Consider the following 20,430-nt stretch of genomic DNA (forward strand, 5'->3'; position numbering starts at 1 on the left):
ATGTAAGTGCAGAGTCTTTAATGACCCGAATAGGTAAGAGTGTTTGGTGAGATTCCCATGCATTTAAGGGTTAACACAAACCTCAAGCCACATACAAACATACATACACAAACCTACACTACCGTTCAAAAGTTTGGGGTCACTTGCCTGAAATGTTTCTCATGATCTTAAAAACCTTTTGAACTGAAGGCATATGCTTAAATGTTTGAAATTAGTTTTGTAGACAAAAATATAATTGTGCCAACATATACATTTATTTAATTACAAAACTAAAATTTTATTTAAAAAAAAAAAACGTTTTTGAAATGGATGACTTGGACCGAATAATTAAGAAAAGCAGCCACTAAGTGCCCAGCATATAGATGGGACCTCCTTTAATACTGTTTTAAAAGCATCCCAGGGTGATACCTCAAGAAGCTGGTTGAGAAGATGTCAAGAGTACATGTCTGCAAAATCTAGGCAAAGTGTGGTCACTTTGAAGATGCTAAAATATAACATAGTTTTGATTTATTCTTGATTTTATAAGTCACAACATAATTCCCATATTTTCATTTCTATTATTCCATAGTTGTGATGACTTTACTATTGTTCTAAAATGTGAAAAAAATAAAAAATAAAGAATGAGTAAGTGACTAAACTTTTGAACGGTAGTGTATGTAAAGTGCTACCGAATGAGGGCTGAATCCCAACATCTTTCCTACCTTCCTTTCTTCCTTCCCTGTTTCTTTCTTCTTTATTCCAATGTCTGTTTCTCCTTAAAAGCTGAAATAAGTCAAAATATACAACAAATGCGTGATGTAAATTATTTCCTTGTCGAATTGTTGTATGTGGCTTGAGGTCTTGGCCTGGTTCCTGCAGTTGCATGAAAGGTTTGCGCAGGGGGACCACCTCCCAAACAACCATCCAAAGCTTGTACACAATATTACCAGAGCATAAACCAGCTTCATCAAACTGTTTGTGCTTTAATACACAGTCTGTGTATAACTTTAGAGCAGAGTAGAGACATACACTCTTCTATTATGAGAGAGAGAGAGAGAGAGGCAAACCACACACATCCAGCAAGTTGATCAGTCAGCTGGGTTTCCTGTCGCATGCATTGCCATTCTAGCAGAACTGCTGAAGTTGCGTGTTCCTTCTCTATAAGTGCAAACGCTACTCTTAGAAAAAAGCAGACACAAGCGACGTAGACTGAGCTATTTTAACACTTTCATGGCAAAAAGATGTATAGAAAACTGCGTAAACGGTCAGTCGCATGAAACAGAACCTAGTAAAGCCTATAAGATACCTTTGATATATTGCCAAAACCAGCTGGAATTTGACAGTTGGAATAGTCACGATCAAAAGCGGCGGGGTCGGTTCTGCTCGTTCTTGTGGGTGTAGTCAAGCAGCGCTTCAAACCGCAAGTGCGCACATAAAGGTGTAGATTAGAAGTTGAGTAGGGGGTGATTCGTGAGGCACCGTGAGAGGTGACAGTTCTTCTGCAGGAGGTTTGTCCTTTCTGGCTTGAAGTTACAGCGAAACAGCGAGACAACGGTAAAATAATATGGTTTCCCTCTAGTTTTTATTGTAGGCTACGAGAGCCTGAAAGTTGCTTGCACCAAAAAGGCGTGTGAAGTTGTTTGCCAGTTGCAACACTTTGCATAGTAGGCTGTAACTGCGATTGGGTGCGCAATGAGAATCACTGAGATGCTCGAGTGACCTGTTGGCTCTGGGCTCACTTGAATTAATTTGTTTATCTTGATCTTAAAAACATTTTGATCTAAATGCTTATGCATCAATGCTTAAAATTATCTTTGTAGACTAACATATCAATTGTGCATATGAGTGAATTTCTTTATAAAACTAAAATATGGATTTATTTTTAATGGATGAATTGGACTGCACAGTGAAGAAAAAGTTGCTAACAAGTGCTTAGCATGGGCACTCTTTCAATACTATTTGAAATGTGTCCCAGGTGCAGAGCTGTAATGTAGGCAAAGCTATAATATAGTATGTTATATATTCTGATTTGTTTAGTATTTTTGTCACTTCATAATTCCCATAATTCCCCAAATGAATTATAAACTTACATTTGTGTTAATTCATAGTTTTAATTACTTTACAATTATTTGAAAATGAGGAAAAAAGCAGGCTATATATATATATATATATATATATATATATATATATATATATATATATATATATATATATATATAGGCAGGTTTAAGTGGTTTACAGGACTTTTTTTAAGGTTATAAACTGGTAATTACAAGGGTATTATGTTATAAATGTGGTTTATGAGGACATTTCTAGTGTCCCCATAATTCAAATCACTTAAAAACATACTAAATTATTTTTATTGAAAATGTAAAAATGCAGAAACTTTTTTGTGAGGGTTAGGCTTAGGGGTAGGGTTAAGGGATAGAATCTATAGTTTGGACTGTATAAAAATCATTATGTCTATGCAGAGTCCTCATAATGATAGCTGCACCAACATGTGTGTGTGTGTGTGTGTGTGTGTGTGTGTGTGTGTGTGTGTGTGTGTGTGTGTGTGTGTTTGGGCGGGTTTGGGTGGTTTATGAGTACATTTCTAGTGTCTAATTCAAATTGCTTAAAAAACATACTAAACAATGTTTTTTTTTGTTTTTGTTTTTTTTTTTTTTTTTGAAAATGTAAAAATGCAGAAAGTTTTTTTGTGAGGGTTAGGTTTAGGGGTAGGGTTAGGGTTAGGGGATATAATCTATAGTTCATACAGTATAAAAATCATTATGTTTATGGAGAGTCCTCATAAGTATAGTCAAACCAAGATGAGTGTGTGTGTGTGTGTGTGTGTGTGTGTGTGTGTGTGTGTGTGTGTGTGTGTGTGTGTGTGTGTGTTGTATAGAATATATAGCTTAACAGGGGTCCTTTCCCAATTCAAATTGTTTCGCATTTCCCTATTTCTAAAATATAAAAGTTGCTATCTTAATATCAACCTTCAAATTCCATCCAAATTCCATACTTGCTCAAAGTTCAGTTGTATAAGTCAAGGCCGTGCTTGCGAACCAAATTATATATTTGCTATGTGTAAAAGCTCTGTGATTCTGTAAAATATCACATTGCACAAAAAAACACTAAGAGATAGTTTATCGAGGAAATGACTAAAGCTCACAGTTTTAAATCAACTTCCCCTGTCACACCATTCAAATAATCTTTCAGACTTAAAATGTCCTTTTGTTTTTCATCTTTCTTCCTCATAATGCCCGTGTATTAATCTGGTTATGTAGTTTGCGTGTACTCAAAGGCCTGTGTTTCAAAGTTATGGGTAGGGCTGAAATGATTAGTCGATGTTATCGACAACATCAACAATAAAATTTTGGCGACAAAAATTTTCATTGTTAAATAGTGGTTTGATGTCATTTAACGTAACATGAGATCATATTAAACTCTAATGATGACGCACGAGAGCAGCACTGCAGCACACACCTGACTGAGGAGAGGAAGAATTACACAGCTCACAGTCCAGATGCACTCTAAACTTTTCAAACAGCTTCAGGTGATGTAGATCGCAAAGTATGGGGGAATTATAATGCAAAAATACAAAATAAGTAAATACAGAAGCACTCTTGTTGTGGAATAATTGGAGCTGGAGCAAAACTTGCATGTCAAGCGTTTTTAAAGGAAACACCCTTTACATCTTTAAAGCAGTTATATTTAATGCATTATAGCTTTTTTTAAATTAAAATAATATGGAAGCAGATCATGTAAATAACTACAAATTTTGGAACTGAAATTTCTCTGTGCGGTCAGTGCCTCTTCTATGAGTTGCGCAAATGTCCCGATCTAAGGGGGAGAGACTGAAACTGCACCTGGCTGATGCACACTCTGTGAAAAAATACACTTATATACAAAATACACTTATATTTAATATATATTCTCTTAAAGCAAGTCTAAATATCTTATATGTTGCTTCTCAAGTAAATGTATCTTGTTTTAATGATTTTTAGACAATTTTAAATGGAAAACAAGACAAAAACATTTGATAACAATAGGATTTTTTGCAGTTAATGTTTTACTGAATTAAACTTAATAAAATATTTTTTTTTCTTTTTCCTTTAATTCAGTGAATGTCATTTAGAGGTATTTTTAAAAGATGATTTTGTCCTCTTTATTATTAGCAAGCATGTTTAATACAACCTTTTAAGTTGGGGCACAAGCTGAATAATCGGTTAAGTGCTAATGATTAATCTTTGCAATAATCGCCCAAATAGTCGAATAATCGTTCTAATAATCGTTAGATTAGTCGATTATCAAAATAATCATTAGTTGCGGCCCTAGTTATGGGTAAGTTAGATTTCATTGACATTTATTCATATTTGCACATTGTTTTAGCCATAATCTTGAGGATGATACAGATACTGTGAAATTGCTGTTTGAATGTGTGTAACACGTGACAGAGAGTGCAGATCTGCGGATGAAGTGCAGCTTCAACCAGCAATCTTGACTATTAGCTTTTCATTTAACCCTTCCTCTGTCTTGCTGATCTTTCAGACCCATTTAGAACCATTTTTAAAAAACGGGTCAAAATGACCCACAAGACCACAGAAGGATTAAGCAGGAACATAACAGAAGTATTTGTTTTGCCCTTTAATAAAGTTTGAAATAATTAAAGGAATATTCCAGGTTCAATACAAGTTAAGCTTAATCAACAGCATTTGTGGCATAATGTTGATTACCACAAAAAAAAAAAAAAAAAAAAATGATTTCGACTTGTCCCTCCTTTTCCTTAAAAAAGCAAAAATTGAGGTTACAGTGAGACTTACAATGGAAGTGAATGGGGCCAATTTTTGGTGGGTTTAAAGGCAAAAATGTGAAGCTTATAATTTTATGAAAGCACTTAAATTAATGATTCTGTTAAAACTCAGGTATTATTTGAACTGTAATGTTGTTTAAATTGTTGTTTTTACAGTTGTTTTAGGGTTTGTTGACATTACATTGTCATGGCAATGAAGTTGCAAAATTGGCTATAACTTTACACAGAAAAGATTAGTAAGTGATTTTATCTCACTAAAGTCATTTTAACAGACATTTTGTTTATGTCTTGTGGCTGTACTTTTGAAACAGTATTTTAACGTTTACAGATTGGTCCCCATTCACTTCCATTGTAAGTGCCTCAATGTAACCCATATTTAGCTTTTTTTTTTAAAGAAAAGGTGGGGAAGTCAAAATAATTTTTTGTGGTAAATTAATATTATGCCACAAATGCTTTCAATTGAGTTTAACTTGTACTGAACCCGGAAAATTCCTTTAACTTTAATTAAAGTATCCATGCCAAGACTTTGCTATCCAGTCACTGAGGACAGCAGAAATATTATGTCCACATTCATCTGTATCTCTGTCCCTCAGTCTTGGCCATCTCACAGCTTTGCTCCCTATCTCCATTCAGAGCTAATTTCTTTGTAATCTATACAACATTTATTATATTCCGTCTCTAAATGCTCTCTCCCTCAGTCAGATTAATCCACAAAACCATAACATAAATGCTATGCTCCTCACAATTTTCACAAATTGTGTGTCATTGGACAGAGAACGGACAGTTTAACAGATGGAGTCAAGGACTAAATGATGTTTCTAATTATCATGGGTGTCACATTTTTGCATTTTGAAATTGTTGCTTTTTGAACATGCGTCATTTGGTCCCCTCTGTCATCGTCTGTGTGCACCCCGTTGTACGACAGGAGCTCTCTGTTTAGGAAAAGATAACTGAGCACTGTGGAAGTGACAGAGCACATTACCATGACTGACAGATCAGCTCTCACATCTAATCGCTGCTCATCTGAGAAATGGTTTTTCACAAGGCCAGAGGGGAAGGGGAGGGTGGGGGGGTGGAGGGGGGGAGAAGGAGGGCCGGGCTTTGGTTTAGTGTAATCTAGAGGTGGCAAATTGAAATGGATGACATTGAAGACTATGCTGGAGTGCATAGGCATGGCAAAACAACATTTGCAAGACCAAAAACTTGACATGAGATTTAATTTATAGGGTCATCAGTGGGACAAAAAAATCAATAGAATTTTGTTGATATTAGATTCAGTATCTTATCTAGTAGATTATCTTCAAGTGGCACGATGAGATCTGCATTGCATTGAAATAATGCACAGTATTTCATGAACAATCAGTGTTGGGTTAAGTTACTCAAAATATGTAATCCACTACAAATTACTAATTACTTCTCGTAAAATGTAATCAGAATACTTTACTGATTACTTCATCTGAAAGTAATCACATTACTGATTATTTTTCTTTTAAGTTACTTTCTAAATCACATTTCCTAGAAAAGTTTTTGGTTTTCCACTTGTTCAAAATGTCTATATTTCCTCATTTATTGTCGTACACCCTTCAGCTCTCACAGAAACACTAACAGACGTACATATGAATTCATATTTTAAATGTATTATACATATTACTTTAGTGCATGTACTTAAAAGTACAGTTTAATTGAAAGTAATTAACTGTAATCTGATTAAAAGAATTCAAAATGTAACATGTTACACTACTTTTTTGACTAAAAAGTATTTAGATTACAGTAACAAATTAATTTGTAATCAGATACACCCAACCGAATAATATATGCATCATAATCATGAATATAAATTAGCCAGGCTTGGGGCAAAAATTCCACCAGAAGTGAAAAAAATGCCCTAGATATTTAAAATGTAGAGGCAAAAAAAAGTCAAGTTTAATTCCTTTTTTATGTTGTTGTTGTTGTTGTTGTTATCTATCATTTGAATATTTCATAATGAATATTTTTTATACTTTTTAGACACCTGTAGCTGTCAGATATCTGTATATCTGATATCACTGTCTCAGATGAGAGTGTTGTTGAATGTGCAATATCTAATATGAAGCAATAAAAAAAATGGCTATGAGCTTTGAATGTAAAGAAAACACTCAGCAACTGCAAAATGGGCAACAGCAATAGCATTCAAATGTACTGTGACATTAGACAGTAGAGAACTGTTAAACACAGGGGCCGACCAATTATTTAAAGTGTAGTTTATTGTGTTAAGATATCTTATTTACAACTACTTGTATTTTATGTTGATTTTAGAGGTAACAGCCATAATTGTTCAAATTGAGAATTTATTTCAATTTGATGTAAAAATTGACACATTTTTGCTTTATTGGTAAAAAAGCCCCTAATTTATTCCATGTGGCAAATATTGTTGAAGTTACTTTTTGACACTGCACTAGTCAGCCCCATTATGGTTTGTACTGTCTCAGGCTTAAAAAAAAAAAAAAAGCCATATATTATACAGCTATGAGACAATATCCAACCTGATCTCATGTTGAACTCGTATGATGTTATGATTTTGCCATCTGGTTAACTTATGTGAGCTACACCTCTTTCCATAGTTAGGAAAGTTCAGTTTAGGAATCTTTAGGATTTTTGTTCTTTAATTTTGTAAGTGTATTTTCTCTAAATTTCTATCTAAAGTCTAGTTTAAGGTTAGGGATAAGGCCACTTATAATAACTTCCGCAACTGATGCACAGCCTTGTGTCACAAATTCAACTCATTACGATTCCCTTGGTTATTTATAGTTAGTGCTTTGGTATCATTTTAATTGTACTGTTTATGATTGACCCCTTAGTTAAATAAGAAGCAAACAAATTCTAAACATGATTTTTTTTTATTTGTTATTTTCAGACCAGGGATAAAAGATAGCAAATTGGGTAAGAAATATAAAGTACAGTTTTAACATAATGTCCCAGAGAACTAGCTAATCTCTGATAGCCTCTTGTTGCTTTAACTTTTTTTGTTCTAAATCTTAACATGTAAACTATTGGATTTATTATCATCATAAAGTGAAAAGGCTGGGTTCACTTTTGCATATTTCCCGTAGCAGTGAGCCAAAGCCACATTTTTTGTTTAGGGAGTAATTTGCTAATACCACTCTCACTCTTTCTCTTTCTCACTCTTATTCTTTCTCTTGCACTCTCACCATCTCAAATGGAGGATGTGCAATCATACTGTAGTAATTAAATATAATTTAATCAGCATTTCCTCCTCTGCAGTTTGCACGGCTCTCCCTCCCCCTGATCAGAAAGATGGAAATGATCCTGATTAGTGGCATCCCTGTCTCTCCCCTTCACTCTGAAAAGCACAATTCAGAGAAGAATATTGTACTTAATATAGTTTGTGTTTCAAGGAAGATCAGTCTACATATTTTTTTTTTTTTTAAATAACATCCCATGCACCCATTTCAAAAATAAAGGGAGAGTTTTGTTTGTAATGTTCAGGATTAAGGGAGTATATAGTAGCTTTCTATAAATGCATCTACTGTATATGTGAGGTTTGTGCTCAGCTGTCACCACAGCCACATCCAATATAGATCTGAATCTCACCTTCACAGAGAATATCTCCCTATAGTATCTCCCTGTATACAGATATTTTGGGTTGACATTTAGTCTTCAGTCTGCTTGCCTCTTAGTCCATTGGCATCTTTCTTGGTTTATTTTCATCTACATTTGTCTCTTCATTAGGTGAAGTGGTGATGGCCTCTTGAAACTAGTTGAACGAGTTTCTCAACATCATCAGATCACAGAGAGTGTGTTATAGTAAGTCTTGACCACCACTTCATTTATAATTATGGACCAATACAATAACTGGCTTGTTCCATCTATTTCTATATCTTTGTCCCATAGAAACCTTTGAAAATAGTCTGCTTTTAGGCTACATGTAGAGGTCATGGAGGAAATATTGATATACAGTACTGTGCAAAAGTTTTAGGCGCTTAAGATGTTTCACTAAAACATTTGTCTTAAAATGGTTATTTATATCTTCAGCTTTAGTGTGTCAATAGGAAAAATACATTTTAGACTCCCAAACATTACTTTTGCAAATAGAAAAGATTAGAATAGAAGAACAGGGCGCTCTGCAAGAGATGGCATTGCCCCAACAAAGTCCCCCACTGAACATCGAGTCTGGGATTACATGAAGAGATAGAAGCAACTGAGACAGACTAAATGGTTAGAAGAACTGTGCTGAATTCTCCAAGAAGCTTGGTACATCCTACCTGCCAACCAAGAAAAACTGTGTGCAGGTGTAAGTAGGAGAATTGGTGCTGTTTTAAAGGCAAAGGTGGTCACACCAAATATTGATTTAGCTTTTTTATGTTTACTGGACTTTGTATGATGTTAATTGATAAATGAAAACTAGTTATGGCATTATTTATGTTGACATCCTCACTATGCAAAATTTTTCACCAGTGCATAAAACTTTTGCACAGTACTGTAGTATAAGCACTACATAGCCTTTGTTAAAAGCAACCTGCTCCACTTTTACAAAGACACACATTTGCAATGCATAGAACAGCGATTAGCCAGCTAACCACAGCTGCACACTGTTGATCTGTGCTTAACAAAATCATCAGCAGGTCTTTGGCCTGTCTGGTCTCCTATGGGTCTGAGGTTAACACGTTTTCTCTACATTTTCTGGTCCCTTCAGCACCTTGGTTTATCTAACCTGTGACATACCTTTTCCATTTCTCTATCTCTTCCAAGCCTGTTGTCCCTCTCCTCCAATCAATCTCTCAGTATTTCATTATGGAGGCCAGGGGAAAATATGACTTTAATGGCACGGCAGAAGATGAGCTCAGCTTCCGGAAAGGAGACATTCTGAAGGTGAGTGACAGATGACCCAAATACTCATACAATTCAGTACAAGTATCTTGGTTGTACCTGAATAGATGCTTACAAGCTCTTTCACATGACTTTCATCAGGGCTTGAACACAGTGCTCAATGTATGCGGTATACTCCACTTTGTCCTGCACATGAAAAGAGTTGCCGATTGTGTCACGGAAGGGTGATTTTTCAAGGTTGCAAAGTTGCAAGAAAGTGGGACTTGTTACAGTGAACTGTAAACAAAAATGCCTTTGAGTTTTGAGAAAAAGTCCTGCCAAATCCTTTGATGTTGCAAAAAGAAAAAAAGGACTTATTGAACGTGGTTTCATTAAAGTTTACTGTCCTGAGATGGTCTTGGTGAACTGAGGCAGCATGAATACAAAACAATATGAGGCATTTAAGGTTGCTTCATGAAGTTTGACTGTTTTTAAACATTTCTTGATTCTTTTTACTACAAAATCATGCAACTTTTAAAGTTGGACCTGTCAGAGATCGTATACCGCATGCAAATTGTCCGATAATTATTTGCTGCCTAAGATTCAAACAGGATCAATGTAAAAATTGTTTGACCTTCGAGAGCCATGTTACATCGTTCGCTTACAGCTTACTCTGTAGCTGCAGCTTCAGTTCATAGGGTTTAATGTATTGGACAACACTGACATGAGTTATGTGAAAGGTCGTTTAAAAGGATAGTTCACCCAAAAACTAAAATTCTCTTTTTTTTCTAAAAAAAAAGATTTTTAGAAAAATATCTCAGCTCTGTAGTTCCATACAATGCAAGTGAATGGTGTCTAGGCCTCCAAAAATCAAATAAAGGCAGCATAAAAGTAATCCATACACCTCCAGTGGTTAATGATATGTCTTCTGAAGCGATGCAATCACTTTGGGTGAGAAATAGATCAATATTTCAATCCTTTTTTACTGTAAATCTCCACTTTCACTTTCAGAATGTAAAAGAATATGAAAGTGGAGATTTATAGTAAAAAAGGACTTTAATATTGATCTGTTTCTCACCCACACCTCTCATATCACTTCTGAAGATAAAGATTTAACCACTGGAGTCATATGGATTACTTTTATGCTGCCTTTATGTGATATCTGGAGCTACAAAGTTATGGCCACCATTCACTTGCATTGTATGGACCCACAGAGCTGAAATATTCTAAAAATCTTCATTTGTGTTCAGAAGAAGAAAGAAACTCATATACATCTGGGATGGCATGAGGGTGAGTAAATGAGAGAATTTTCTGTGTGATTGGTGAGTTTTTTAAATAAAAATATCTTCAATAATACCAGATTCAATGTGTGTTATTTATTTTGAAAAATGTTGCACTATACAGATCCTGGGATCTCAAGACGACTGGTTTAAGGCAGAGCTGCATGGTCACGAAGGATTTGTACCTAAAAACTATGTTGACAGGCAAACACCAAGGTGAGCTTATGTTTGTGATATTAGTGATTGTTTGATTTTTGCCTCATGCAAATAACCTGTGAGCATGTATTAGTTAATATAGTGGGATATTGTGTGAAGATGGGGGGGGGGGGGGGGGGTCTGCAATAGCACATTATTATATTTGCATTCCCTCTGCAGCTGGTTCAAGGAGAACGCCGTTCGTGGTTCATCTGAGGAGATGCTCATGTCCCGAGAGGTAGGGGCTTTCCTGATCCGTGGCAGCCAGAGTTCCCCTGGAGACTTCTCCATCTCAGTCAGGTATGAAAAGCTTGAGAAAGACCAGAATAGAGTACAGAAGTCAGTTTCTGGAAGTAAAAATCCCATTAATTTTCTCTATAGAGACATTGGGCCTCATTCACTAACCGTCCGTATTTGTGCGTGTAATCTGCGTACAAACGTACAAACACTATGGTCCAAACAAAGTGCTCAACATCTTCTGCTGTTGTTGCCCTCTGCCTCAAGTTTGATGTGTTGTGCATTCTGAGATGCTATACTGCTCACTACAATTGTATAGCCTGTTACCAAATCTGAGTTACTGAAGCCTTTCTGTCAGCTCGAACTAGTCTGGCCATTCTCCGTTGAACTCTCTCATCAACAAGGCGTTTCCGTCCACAGTTCCATCATTAACTGCAGCTCCTGACCCGTATCAGCATGATTTTATATATTGCACTGCTGACACAGGGTTGGCTGATTAGATAATCTCATGAATATGTAGGTGTACAGATGTTCCTAATAAAGAGCTGAGTGTATATTACATATATATAAATACACACACACACACACACACACATACACATATACACATATATAAAATAGTCTTATTACATATTATTATTTCAAAGTAACAAAAATGATGTGCATATGTGCATAATAGCTCGAGCTGGGTTCTGGTTCTGCCCGGGCACGCTCAGTGATAGAGCGCACAAACAACGTACCATGTTGTTGGATGTGCTTGGATACAACTGGTGGTTGATCTTATACAGCCCGGAAAAGGTTTGTCAGATAGTTTTAGCATGTTGTTTACTGCACAACATCGCAATGGCACGGCAAGTTTCTTTACCTTATGGCAATGCTCGATGTGTGCAATTTGTGTTACTGGCAGCAATTCTAACTCTTAATGCCGGTATGGTGTCCTGTTCACAAAATGATCAGTGGTACATATTATACATCTACAGTGGTACATATAATAAAATCATTCTAAATTGTAATGCTGTACTGCGCTGTTTTATAGTCTGTTGTCTTTTGGACTTTTGCTTCAGCAGCATCTTTTCTCTTTTTTCTTTTTTTTTTTCTCCCCATTTTCTCCCCACTTCCCAATGTGCTTTAAGTCCTCGTGGTGGTGTAGTGACTCGCCTCAATCCGGGTGGCGGAGGACAAATCTCAGTTGCCTCCGCATCTGAGACCGTCAACCCACGCATCTTATCACATGGCTTGTTGAGCGTGTTACTGTGGAGACATAGCGCGTGTGGAGGCTTCACGCCACCCACCGCGGCATCCACGCACAACTCACCACGCACCCCACCAAGAGTGAACCACATTATAGCCACCATGAAGAGGTTACCCCATGTGGCAACCGGGCCAATTTGGTTGCTTAGGAGAACTGGCTGGAGTCACTCAGCATGCCCTGGGATTCGAACTCGCGAACTCCAGGGGTGGTAGTCAGCGTCACTGAGCTACCCAGGCCCCCCTCGTCAGCATCTTTCTCTGCACATTTACAATTGTACAGGTGCAGTGATGCTGAAAGCTCTTATATGGAGATGGTTTGGGTGTGTTTTGTGCAAATTACTAACTTTTGGCATGCGCTCCATTTAGAATAATCTGAATTAATTAAAATGAGAACGAGTGTAAGAACAAATTAATGTGTAACAGACTTAAGTAAACAGACTTTTGTTACTTAAACTTAAGTATACAGACATTGCCAAATCATTATTAGACACTATACATACTTAAATGCTTTGTTTTAATTTGTTAAAGTTTAAAATCTCAAAACTATTATTTTCTCAGGTTGTTGTTCAGTCTCTATCATGCACACACTGGACCTCTCTCGCACGGTTTCAGTTTTGACACTGGTTCAGATGACTGTGAGTAAGTGTTTTCGGGCGATGCAAAGAGAGATATGGCAGCTTGCCCGTATCTTTCCCACACCTGGCTCACCACTTGCAGGTGAAGTCTCCATTCTCCGTACTGTAAATCCGCTCCCATGTTTATTATACCTGGGACATGTGTCGCATGTAATGAATAAGCGTGCACTGCTCCACACAATCAGTTTCTGTGCTAGTATGTGCAGTCGAGCATGTACCTTCTGGAAATGAACGCCAACTGTAGCCACAGGAAGTGGGGTTATGAAAAAAATAGAGGTAATGGTTTATTTATATTTCAGTTGTTATTATTAGTAGTAGTAGTAGTAGTAGTGTGTTTATATTTATAATTGTCTTTAGGTCTTAATTTGTATTAGTAATTTTCCACACATTGTCATAGACGGATACTTTTGTGATGGCAAGCGGGGCCGGTGGAGGAAGTTTTGACATTTTGTTTGAAGTGCAAATTAAATTTAGAAATATCTTTGGTTTAAGTTTTTTGTGTTTCAGTATATGAATTTAATTCAAAATCAATAAAGCAAAAACAGCAATCTTTTGATCTGAAGGCGTATGCTTAAATGTTTGAAATTAATTTTGTAGACAAAAATATAATTGTGCCACCATATTAATTTATTTCATTATACAACTAAAAATGTAATTAAAAAAAAAAAAAAAAAGTTTTTGAAATTGATGATTGGACCAAATAATAAAGAAAAGCAGCCAATAAGTGCCCGACATAGATGGGAACTCCTTCAATACTGTTTAAAAAGCATCCCAGGGTGACACCTCAAGAAGTTGGTTGAGAAAATGTCAAGAGTACATGTCTGCAAATTCTAGGCAAAGGGTGACTAATTTGAAGATGCTAAAATATAAAACAGTTTTGATTTATTTTGGATTTTGTTTAGTCACAACATAATTCCCATAGTTCCATTTATGTTATTTCATAGTTTAGATGACTTTACTATTATTCTAAAATGTGAAAAATATATATAATAAATGTATATATGATTTGTTTCACCTGTGTTTTTTATGTTCATTAAAATTAGCATGCAAGTACCGGTACTCCAAAATTATAACCATGAAATAAAGTCACAGTCCTGTTAACCTAAAGCTAGTATTTCAGCTAACCACAGTTTATCCCAAAAATTGCTATGTCAATCTTGTTGCCCTTCAAGCCATGAGGCTGAAAGATCCTCATACCTCCCTGAGAGCTTTGCACATGAACCATATCTGCCCAGACACACTGAAACTGACTTTGGAATCACTCCATAAATAATGCATTAATTACATCCATCTTATTACAAAAATATTTCAGTCCAAACTGACTACAGTGTGTAATGCAGAGAGTGAAAAAGAGCGAGAGAGAGACAGAGAGTCAGAGAGAGAGAGAGAGAGAGAGAGAGAGAGAGAGAGAGAGAGAGAGTTAGAAAAAGAGAGAATTTCTTATTGTGCAGAAATCCTTGTGGGTTTTACCAATTAAACAGTACCTTAAGAAGTTATTCACCCTATTGTATTTTTAGTTTATTCCTGTTTCACAGCTAATAAAGGATTGAATACTTATCAGTTAAGGGTTAAATCTTTTTGAAGGCTGTGTGTGTGTGTGTATATATATATATATATATATATATATATATATATATATATATATATATATATATATATATACAGTATATTAATTATAAACAGAGTGTGAGTACATAATTCACAACATTTATTTTACCAATTCAACAAGCAGTACTCCTTCTAAAGCTCATTGCTGGTGATCAAAAGGTTGCCGTTTTGAGCCCTATAAGGAATGATCAATGAACCATCACCGCTGACCCCTTGAGCAAAACAAGTTGCTCCAGGTGTACTGTTACTTTAAGTCTATTGTAAGTTGTCTGTTAAATGACTACTTAATTTTGCATACTGTAAGTTAGTTTATTTTTTAACGTGGTCTGTCATATCTCTAAAGAAAACAATGAAATAAGTGTGGACAGTTATTGTGCGTTTTTCTCACATTAATTTTTTTTCCCTCCATTTTTTCCACTGCTCACAGACACGAGTATGACGTACAGCATTTTAAAGTTATGAAGGATAATAAGGGCCATTACTACCTGTGGACAGAGAGGTTTACCTCCCTAAACAAGCTGGTGGAATACTACAAGACCTCCTCTATATCCAAGCAGAGGGAGATCTTCTTGAGGGATGAAAGCAGTGATGAGCCAAGAGCACCTCAACCAGTAAATAAACTCTAGATTTAAATCAATGATCCCACCTGATTTACTGTTGATATTCCAGATTATTTCTGTATATACCAAATCTCATAACAGAACTCTATAAACCCAAATCATTAAATTCCCTTTTTACCTCCATCCTTCCTTGAATAACTAATATATTACATGTCTGTCTGTTGTTTTATTAAGACATATAGATGGTGTAAGAGAATCAAAAACTGAAGTTCTGTGGTGGAGATCTAATGTCATATTTATTGATTCAATATGAGCAGATTTTGTGTGCAGGAGATGAATAATGATATGGAGGGTGATTTTCATTTACAGTTAAAGAGTCTGCCAGAGGTTCGGCCTCCCCCAGGTGGAGGTTATGGTGGTCGTCAAAGCACAACACAACACATCACGACTCACAACCAGAAGGTACCAGTTACAATTCAACACACACCCACTTGCATACCAACACTTGCATGCCAACAATCAAAATTCCTCTCAATTACAATTGTATTCACACTAATTAATATACACTGATGAGCCAAAACATTATGACCACTCTCAGGTGAAGCGAAAAATGTTGATCATCTCCCAACATGGTCACATGTCAAGGTTTGTGTAGATTAGATGGTAAGCGAACAATCAGTTCTCGTAGTCAACTTGTTGAATGCAGGAGAAATAGGCAGGAGTTAAGACCTGAGCAACTTTGACAAGGGCCAAATTGTTATGTCCAGATGACTGGGTCAGAGCATCTCTGAAATGGTAAGGCCTGTGGGGTGCTCCCGGTCAGCAGTGGTGAGTACCTACCAATAGTGGTCCCAAGGCTCATCGATGCACAAGGGCAACAAAGGCTATCCCATCTGGTCCAAACTGACAGAAGGTCTACTGTGGCACAAGTCACAGAAAATTTTAATGATGGTTACGGGAGGAATGTAACAACACACAGTCCATCGCACACGTGTCAAATATGGGGCTGCTTAGCCGCAGACCGGTCAGAGTGCCCATGATGACCCCTGTCCACCGTCGAAAGCACCTGCAATGGGCACGCGAGCATCGGAACTGGACCTTGGAGCAGTAGACGAAGGTTGCCTGGTCCTATGAGTCCCATTTTCTTTTACATCACGTGGATGGCTGTGTACACTTCCATTCAAAAGTTTGGGGTCACTTGCCTGAAATGTTTCTCATGATCTTAAAAACCTTTTGATCTTAAGGCGTATGCTTAAATGTTTGAAATTACTTTTGTAGACAAAAATATAACTGTGCCACCATATTCATTTATTTAATTACAAAACTAAAAATTTTTTTTTAAAGTTTTTGAAATGGATGACTTGGACCGAATAATTAAGAAAAGCAGCCACTAAGTGCCCAGCATATAGATGGGAACTTCTTCAATATTGTTTAAAAAGAATAGTCCATGCCTCAGCGGGTTGGAGCTGTTTTGGCAGCACGCGGAGGACCAACAGCATATTAGGCAGGTGGTCATAAAGTTTTGGCTCATCGGTGTACATAAAAACATAACAATACAAAAAGACTCTATACGTTAACAGACATTAATGTGTTCATGAACTAACAATGAACAATGATTTTTGAATGCAATTATTAATCTTGTTTAATGTTCATTAATAAATATACTGTTGTTCGTTCATTAACTATTGTTAACATATAAAACTTTTAATGTTAAAAATGTATTAGTATGTAGAAATTTACCAAGATCATTAATGCTGTAAGAGTATTATTCGTTGTTAGTTCAGGTGAATTATTTTAACTAATGTTAATGTATACAACCTTATTGTAAAGTGTTACAAAAGAAATGCACGTAATATTGAAAAACTTTGTTGAAATATTAAAAAGCTTCCATTCGAATCGAAGTACCCTATGTGCCATTCAGCTGGACGAATGTTTCCACAATCTTGAGAATTACTCACTGACTATTACAAGATAGTTAATCTATAATAGTTTCTCATAAAAATGCACCTGGTTCTCTGCAAAATAAAATTATGTGTTTTTTCTCAGAGTAAGAGGGGAAGTGTTGAGGAGAAAGCTAACACTGTGGGTCACACAGAGAGGAACAGCCCAGTCTCTCTGAGAACCTCTGAAACTTTGCCTGCTCCGGTACAACACTGACAATTCTCACAAACACACAGGCACTCATGGGTGTCATAAGTAACACAGTGTTTCAGTCTTGTGTGCACTTCTTCCTTAAATGTCTAGTTTAACAAATGTTCTATTCCCAAACAATTCAGGAGCCCACTTCAGATCAAATCCATTCAATGTCTGTATACTAATATTCTATCACTGAGAGAATATAACAGGGAAGATGAAATTAAAATCAAACAGACTATTCAGAAACAAAGTTTTATAAGATAATAGTACTTTGTATAGCACTGACACTATGTGTCTGTTTCTGTGTGTCTCAGAGGTCAACCATACAGGTGAGAGCAATGCATGACTTCACAGCAGAGGAAGATGACGAGCTGGGCTTCAATGCCGGTGACATCATAGAAGTACTGGACTGCTCAGATGCATCATGGTGGAAAGGACGATTGCGCGGCAGGACCGGTCTTTTTCCTGCAAATTTCACAGATCAGATCTAATACGTTACTACTGCCCAGATGTGCAAATCCACTGTCGCAAGAGTCAAAACCATCATTCTCCCAACAACTGTCTGTCAATAATATATGGAATGGACAATATATTCAATAATGTCAGTTTTACAAAGCTGGCTCAGGACAGCTCTTCCAAGATAACTGAGAAAAAAACTCATTATTGATGAAGGACTTTGTTGGTTCTCTACTTAACATACATAACCATGTATTTTATTTCACAAATAAGGTATGAAAAATGACTAGACTAGATCATATCCCTTACATATAAAATTCCCAAAATGACTAGACTGTTACCCTTGATATGAATTATACATTGTTTTCTGATACAATGACCCATGGCCATGTCAAAAAGTTCATGTTGTGAATTTACAATTTTTGTCATCAGTAGGACACACTAATATGAGAAAAGTTTAACTGTGTTACAGGCCTTTAGACTGAACGTGTTCTTGTGCTAAAAAAGCTAAATGTAGCAACGAATATAACAGAATGCAGGTGTCTCGAGATGTGTTTATAAACTTTGAAGTTCTTTTAACTTGGCACAGCATTTAAAAAGCTTGGCGCTCCTCCACAAGACATTGAAAAAACTGTGAGAGCTGGGTCAAAGACTATCGCAAGCCAGAAGGGTCAGACTTTGTGTGTATTGTATCACTGTATTAAGCTTTGAAACGTCATTTTCTAAAAGGCATGTACAGTTAAAATGACAACTTAAGGTGTTAAATAAACGCCTGTCACGCGTTAACGGCACATTTATCGTAAATCGGAAGAGTCCGAATTTGTGTGTATTTTTTCGCCATATTAAGCTTTGAAGTGCCTTTTTTAAGCACCATGTACCGTTAAAACAACGCATAAAGTAAACACTGTGAACCAAGTTACATGAAGGCCACATTTCACATTTTAACGGCACACCGTGTTACAGGACTTCCGGTTGGGTTTGTCATTAATGAAAAAATAAACAGGCCTACCGAACTTGTTTCGCGCACATGCTTTCACTCAGACAGGCGCGAGCGGATGAGTTCAGGGTCGTTCACACCGAACGTGTTTTTGCATGCGTCTGCTCTGTTTTTCCATGGTTTTCCTATGTAAACATATGCTGGACGAAAGTCTTTGACTGGCACGCCGTGTCTCGCTGTTTCTTCAGTGTCTCTGCAGGACCAGCACATGTTTAGATGGTGTCAAATTAAAAAGAACTTCAAGTTTCAAAAACGCATGTCAAGACCCTTGCGTTCTGTTTCATTCGTTGCGCTGTGTCTAGATTGTTATTAGCGCAGGTGTCAAAAAAGATTCAACGTTCTGAACAAGTTATGGCTGCAAAGAGGGGAATGTTACATTGTTTCACATTATTCCAGATTGTTCTGCACAGTTTCAGTGCTTGATAAACGTTAAGGAAATGTTTTTTCCACTTCTGCTCTAGTGTACTGAGGGGCTGCCGTGCCTTGTTAAAACTGTGTATGTTTACTGTTACAATACTGTTATGAATGTTGCTTACATAAAATACAGCATACTGCAACAGTACTTGCTAGGAGAGAAAAAAATGATAAAGGGAGTCAGCTATTTTGGGTTTGGGTTGGGTTCGACCTTAAAATCGTACGTTTCTGTTAGGTTGGCCACATGGTTTCGGGTACGGGTCAGGTTCCGGTTTCATTTTAAGGCCTGTGCAGACCTCAAATGCACTGTATAAAGCTATCAAAAAGCTCATAGATCACATCTCATTTTCCACAACTCATGTTGTTTGGAGTTTGTTCGTCTACTAAACTTTCTTGAATTTTCTTTTTAATTTTCCTTCAATGGAACAATCCAAAAACACTTTAAACAACTGTACAGCCCGTTAAAGAGACGTTTGTGTGCTAGAGGCATGTATATCCCTCACAGCCTCGTTGTTATTCCTGTCGAAAATCAAAGATGGTGCTGCTGTGAACAAAGGCTGCGTCCGAAACCAGGAAAATGCTGCCTCCACAGGTAGGATGAAAATAAGGTACCTTTCAAACCGTTCTGAGACCAGTTTCCATTCATTCAAAAACGCTGTCGGGTGAGCCATTAACTGACAAGGCAGCAAGTCAGCTGCCTACATTTTCGGATGTAATTCTTCTGACCCTTTTGGCCTTCCATAAAAGACGTCCGTCAAGCGCTGGTTTACATAGTAAAACAATAATAAAAAATGAAATAAAAAACCGCGCAGATGGGGTGTAAACGGCTCCTTATAGCTCCGAGCAAACCTGTTATTGTATGAATTTTATTAAGTTTTGAATTAAAAACCTTATAAATATTTTTTTTACAAATGGTATTTGTCAAAACATGGCATAGACATATGCTATTGTTTTGATACGCAGGTTGGAAAATACAACAAATGTGATATCAGTAGGCTAGTAGTGAAAAGGACTTGAATAAACATTCTCTTTCTGCTTTTAAATACGTCAAGTTCTATTTATTTTATTTTTTTACATTTGA

At 36.5% G+C, this 20,430-nt stretch overlaps 1 protein-coding gene across 2 annotated transcripts; it reads left to right on the plus strand.

Annotated features, from left to right (window-relative positions):
- The first annotated feature begins 1,387 nt into the window (after positions 1-1,387).
- Positions 1,388-20,342, plus strand: LOC127451340 (GRB2-related adaptor protein 2-like). Of its 2 annotated transcripts, XM_051715944.1 has the most exons (9): positions 1,388-1,533; positions 8,504-8,578; positions 9,524-9,643; positions 10,985-11,076; positions 11,236-11,355; positions 15,214-15,397; positions 15,716-15,808; positions 17,393-17,491; positions 17,797-20,342. In XM_051715944.1, the coding sequence occupies exons 3-9, from the start codon at positions 9,566-9,568 to the stop codon at positions 17,971-17,973; spliced, it is 843 nt and encodes a 280-aa protein (XP_051571904.1). In that variant the 5' UTR covers positions 1,388-1,533; positions 8,504-8,578; positions 9,524-9,565; the 3' UTR covers positions 17,974-20,342. The 2 variants fall into 2 exon arrangements, with proteins under 2 accessions (XP_051571904.1, XP_051571906.1); XM_051715946.1 differs by lacking the exons at positions 1,388-1,533; positions 8,504-8,578 and adding an exon at positions 10,831-10,870.
- Positions 20,343-20,430: the final 88 nt, after the last annotated feature.

This window comes from Myxocyprinus asiaticus, chromosome 14, assembly GCF_019703515.2.
Source record: "Myxocyprinus asiaticus isolate MX2 ecotype Aquarium Trade chromosome 14, UBuf_Myxa_2, whole genome shotgun sequence".
Lineage (NCBI taxonomy): Eukaryota > Metazoa > Chordata > Actinopteri > Cypriniformes > Catostomidae > Myxocyprinus > Myxocyprinus asiaticus.